The 5,535-nt window shown below is 40.8% G+C and overlaps 1 protein-coding gene across 1 annotated transcript; it reads right to left on the bottom strand.

Moving 5' to 3' along the window:
- Positions 1-3,474: 3,474 nt before the first annotated feature.
- Positions 3,475-4,419, bottom strand: LOC123609382 (olfactory receptor 2H2-like). The gene has a single exon (XM_045500397.1). The coding sequence runs from the start codon at positions 4,417-4,419 to the stop codon at positions 3,475-3,477; it is 945 nt and encodes a 314-aa protein (XP_045356353.1).
- Between the last annotated feature and the right edge of the window lie 1,116 nt (positions 4,420-5,535).

The raw sequence follows: 5,535 nt of genomic DNA, 5'->3' as shown, positions 1-5,535 counted from the left end.
ACCCCCATAAGTTATTTAAGTTTTTGTTTTAATCCCAGTTAGTCAACATACAGTATTACATTGATTCCAGGTGTACAATATAGTGATTCAAACTTCCATATATCACCCGGTGCTCATCATGACAAGTGCCCAATCACCTATTTCACCCTTTCCCCCACCTCTCCTCTGGTGACCATTGGTTTAGTCCCTGTAATTCAGCAGACTCTGGGACTTACTTGCATATGTCCACAGCCTGTCACACTGAACATTACGGAAACGTGTATCCCTGTGTGAAGGGTTGGATTATAGGCTGATAGAGGCTGATATATCCTCAGAGCTTATCATAGCAGCCATCAGAAGGTTTAGTCTGCCATCATGTACACACATGTGCCAGAACATGATGACATGACACCCCAGAAATATCAAAGGAACAAAATGCCTGAACTCCTAGCACTGCCTGCAGTTTTCTGAATAAGTCGCTTACCTAATGAATTATTGGCTATTATCTAGAATGTCTATGAAGGAAGTGATCTTTTCTGACTTGTTCACCCTTACATAGCAGTGCCTGGCTCTTAGTATATAGTCCATAAATATTTGTGATTAGATTAAAAAAGGATTTTGACAAATGAGTGCACAGCTACATCCACAGCACCTCTCATCACTGTTTCCTCAGCTATCTCCCAAAATGTAAACGTATCTTGGTCATTTATATTTTTTCCATGCTGTAATTCCCATAATGGAATCCCTTTCCTTTCCCCAGACACCTGCCTTTATCCCTCCAAAACTCTCCAGTGTACCACTGGGATGTCCTGTTCCATAATTAGTAAACTCACCTCCATCCTCAATTATTTACTTGGCATTTTCTACACCTCCTGGCATTGCCTGAGTTGAATCCCCCCCTGAAGACACTATTTCATTCCCAGCTCCATAATGAGAAAATCATTCCACCTTCAGTGCCTCAGAATGTGGGGTTGAGCCAATTAGCTTTATTCTACTTCTAGATCTTTCTTCCCTTCTCTCTTATTCTTAAAATAACTGATTCATTTGAAGCTTCTGTCTCTTTGGCTGAGCAACTAGACAGGGCATTTCCCATGTATGGTGTCAGCCTGCATCAGAATCACAGCATTAAAATGCCCAGTCAAGAACACAATCAGATGTTTTAAATCAGAAATTCTCGGTATTAAACCTGAGAATCTTAATTCTTAACAAGTGTACCATGGACTCTTATGAATCCTCAAGTTGGAGGAACTTTGTTCTTCCCTGTTTTGCTGCTGTCATTTACTGGAATCTTAACCTCTGTCCTTTGTGCATTTACATCTGGCTCACGGTTTTCCTCTGTCCCCAAGACCTGCAACCACCCCAGCCTCCTTCAAAAGTAGGATAAACATTTGAACACGTTGGCATCCCTGCTTTCACCTCCAGGATAGTTACCACCTGTCAATCGTGTCACACCAGGAGCCCATCACACCCTGGGCTGCCCCTGCTCCACAGGCTCAGAGTGAACCCACAAAATAACTTTTGTTCTTGTAGTTTTCTTCTCAGTCACTTGCCTTATTCTTTGCAAATGAACAGAAGGATATAAAAATGATTTTATAAGTATTGTTCTTTTATAGACAGTGAGAAATGGTGTTGCATCCTCGTAGAAATTGTGCTGTTACTTCAGAGCAGAAAATGAGAGGTTATAGGGCCTGATCCTAGTTCCACCTACATCAGAAATTGGCAGCAGCTAAGGACTGAACACAGGTAATTAGGCAAACTACACAGCAAACTCAATAATTTATATTCATGATTTTGGTGAAAAAAACCCTAGAAGAATGGACTTTTATAAAGGAATAGTGAAAAAGCAGCAACAAATAGATCTTTGGTGGATGACATTCAAAAGTCAAAAAGCATGCACCATTGCAATCAGCCTGACACGGGAGCCAAAAGAACAAATCTCTCTCCGTTAAATAATGAAAGAATATTTCATTTAGTATCTGCATCCACCATTTGACCATACGCTCCATGATGTTGATGATTTTATGTCTTATCTACGATTATATCCCCAGCATCTAAACATGTTAGATTTATAACAAGAAATGAATACATATCTACAAGATGAATGAGTAATTGGATCTGATAAAAAGAAAGCCATTTCCAAGGATGTGGAGAAAGAGGAACCCTCTTGCAAGCTGGTGCATCCACTCTTGAAAACAGTATGGAGGTTCCTCAAAAAATTAAAAATAGAACTACCCTATGGCCCAGCAGTTGCACTACTAGGTTTTTATCCAAGGGTTACAGGTGTGATGTTTCCAAGGGCCACCTGCACCCCAATGTTTATAGCAGCACTACCAACAATAGTCAAAGTATGGAAAGAGCCCAAATGTCCATTGATGGGTGAATGGATAAAGAAAATTTTGGTGTATACACACACACACACACACACACACACACACACACACACACACACACACACTAGAGTATTACTCGGCAATCAAAAAGAATGAAATCTTTCCATTTGCAACAACATGGATGGAACTAGAGGGTATTAAGCTAAGTGAAATTTGTCAGAGAAAGACAAATATCACATGACTTCACTAATATGAGGGCTTTAAGACACAGAACAGATGAACATAAGGGAAGGGAAGCAAAAATAATAGAAAAACAGGGAGGGGGACAAAACAGAAGAGACTCTTAAATATGGAGAAGAAACAGAGGGACACTGGAGGGGTTGTGGGATGGGGATGGGCTAAATGGGCAAGGGCCATTAAGGAATCTACTCCTGAAATCATTGTTGCACTATATGGTAACTAATTTGGAGGCAAATTAAAAGAAAAATAATAATTAAAAAAAAGAAAGCCATTTCATTACAACAGAGACTCAGAATGAACTAGAAACAGAAGTCTATTCCTGTAAGTGGGGGCTTGGTGTGTCAGGGCTCAAACTAAGAACCTGGATCCAGAGACCAGTGAGTGTGGACTTCTCCTTGCTCAACACTTTGCACTGAGCAGCTTTGGGCATATGACACATCAGCAGTGGTCCTGCTGAGATGATGAAGCAACGGTGACTCAGAACCAAGACCCACCAGGTCAGAGTACTAGATGCCTCAAAACTTTAGGACTTTTGCTAGACTAGACATTTGGATGAAAATTATGGTTGAGCTTGGAGGAAAATAGCAAAGAAAAAGAAATAAATGGCAAGGCACAAAACACATTCTTGTTCTTGTATTTTGCAAGTCTGTGTTTCTTTTGTCCCCCCAGTTCAACTGTATTGAGCATTCTTTAAGACGATGGTTATTAAATCTACTCATTTCTATACCATACTGTACCTCCGTCAGCACCCTGCAGAAAGTAAGGGCCTAATCAGCTAATGATGAATGGACCTGAAATCGCAGCTTTGAATGCAACACAGCTATTTCTCCCCTACTTTTGGGTGAGGAGGTAAAGCTTCAGCCTTTTGCGATGAGGTTATTCTCTCTTCTCAGGTTAAGCAAGAGACCAACATGTGCCAACTGCTTCAGTTATTCTGCGAATCCCAAGTCCTCCTCCCCAGTCTTATTAGTGCCCCCTTGACCTCCCTGTTCCTTAGAGTGTAGATGAGTGGATTAAGTGCTGGGGTTGCAACGGTGTAGAAAAGGGTGAGGAACTTGCCCTGTTTTTGAGCATAGCGGTTCTTGGGTTGGAGATAGACAGCTGTCACTGTGCCATAGAAGAGGGACACCACAAGAAGGTGAGAAGTGCAGGTGCTGAATGCCTTCCGCTGCCCTGCAGCTGACTTTATTCTCAGCACAGCCTTAGCAACAGCCCCGTACGAGGAAAGGATGATGACCAGGGGTAGCACCAGGAAAATGATACTGGCTATAGACATCTGGATTTCATTGTAGGTTGTGTCTGCACTGGAAGCCTGAATCAGGGCTGGGACTTCACACACAATGTCATCCACCCTGCGGTGGGAGCAGAAGGGTAACTGGAGGGTGGCAGGAGACTGGACCAGGGACTGAACCAGGCCAGCCCCCCATGCAAGGATGGCCAGCTGCAGACAAAATTTGGGGTGCATGATAGCAGTATATTGCAGCGGGTGACACACTGCCACATAGCGGTCCATAGCCATGACCACAAGAAGGACACATTCGGTGGCCCCAAGCCATAAGAAGACATAGAGTTGAAAAGCACAGCCAATGTAGCTGATGGTCTTCTCTGGACCCCAGAAATTAACTAACATCTGCGGAACACAGCTGCTGGTGAAAGAGAGGTCTAGCAGGGAAAGGTTGCAAAGAAAGAAATACATGGGACTGTGGAGTTTAGGGTCCTTTGAGGAAACAAGAATAATGACCATATTTCCTGCAAGAGTCAAACAATAAAAGATCAGAACAACCCAGAAGAGTATCTTCTCCAAATATGGCTTCTCAGAGAAGCCCAGGAGGATGAAATCACTGTGGCTGTCATTGCAAACTGTGATCATTGCTTCTGGAGCAGTCACCTCTTTGGGGGAATGGTTCAAAAGTAGTTGCTCAAAAGTCTGTGATGGTTCCAATACAGAAACAGGAAGACATGTTACCTCCTTTCTACTCAAGGATGAGATTCTGCCTCCTATAGTGCAGGGAAAAATAAGATTAAGTGACTTATTCTAATCTTTGATACCCATTATTCATTATCTATTTCTCTTCCTCTTACACATCTTCATATATGATTAGAAATCTGCATTATAAATATTGAGTAAAGTGCACATTACAAACCTACTAGTGAAAATCACTTTGCTAAATATTGAGAGAGCATTCTATCTTTGCTCTCCAAAATTGCACATTTACAACATTCATCACACAGTTTTAAAAACTGTTAAACCATATCACCTTTCAGTCCTTTTCTCACTTCATTATGTTTTTCTGTGTCTTTATATCTCAATTTATCTGAATATCCTCCTCCCTTGTTCCTCTGTCTCCTGTGTTTCACTCTCCTTTTTTCTTCCTTTCTCCTTCCCACCTTCTTTTGACTTCTGAGCTTGAATTCCTCCTCAGCCACTTTATGCTATGTAATCTTAAGACAATTGTTTAAAATTTTTATTCTTACCTTGGCTCTTTCCTTATATTTTCTATTTGGAAAATAGAGAACAATCATAGAAACTACCTGTGTGTTTTGGAGGAATTAAATGTGAAAACACAAGGAAAATACTTTGAGAGGGAGTGTGTGTGTGCGTGTATTCCTGCCCCATAGTAACTGTATGATGTGTGTTAGTTACAATTATGATAATGATGACGACGATGACACTATTCAGATGTTTGTTCGAGATGAAAAACATCAAAATATATATGCAACATTTTGCAGAGAATGTAAGTGGTATCATTAAGAAAAAAAGAAATATCCTATCTCTACATTATCTCCTTTCTAAAAGAAAAGTAATAATACTCACTTATCCAACATTATAAATTAACTGTCTTTATATTGCAGAGCACGCATATGCACATTTATTGTTCTTTCCTCGGCTTAAAACCCGATTACAACACAAGTTTGGAAAATCCACCATCTTTTATTCATTTATGCAGTGGATCAAAAGAGGTTTAGGAAATACTCATTTCATTCA

The sequence above is a fragment of the Leopardus geoffroyi genome, chromosome B2, assembly GCF_018350155.1.
Source record: "Leopardus geoffroyi isolate Oge1 chromosome B2, O.geoffroyi_Oge1_pat1.0, whole genome shotgun sequence".
Classification (NCBI taxonomy): domain Eukaryota; kingdom Metazoa; phylum Chordata; class Mammalia; order Carnivora; family Felidae; genus Leopardus; species Leopardus geoffroyi.
Note: the sequence above shows the minus strand (reverse complement) of the source record. Positions and strands in the feature narration are given on the sequence as shown.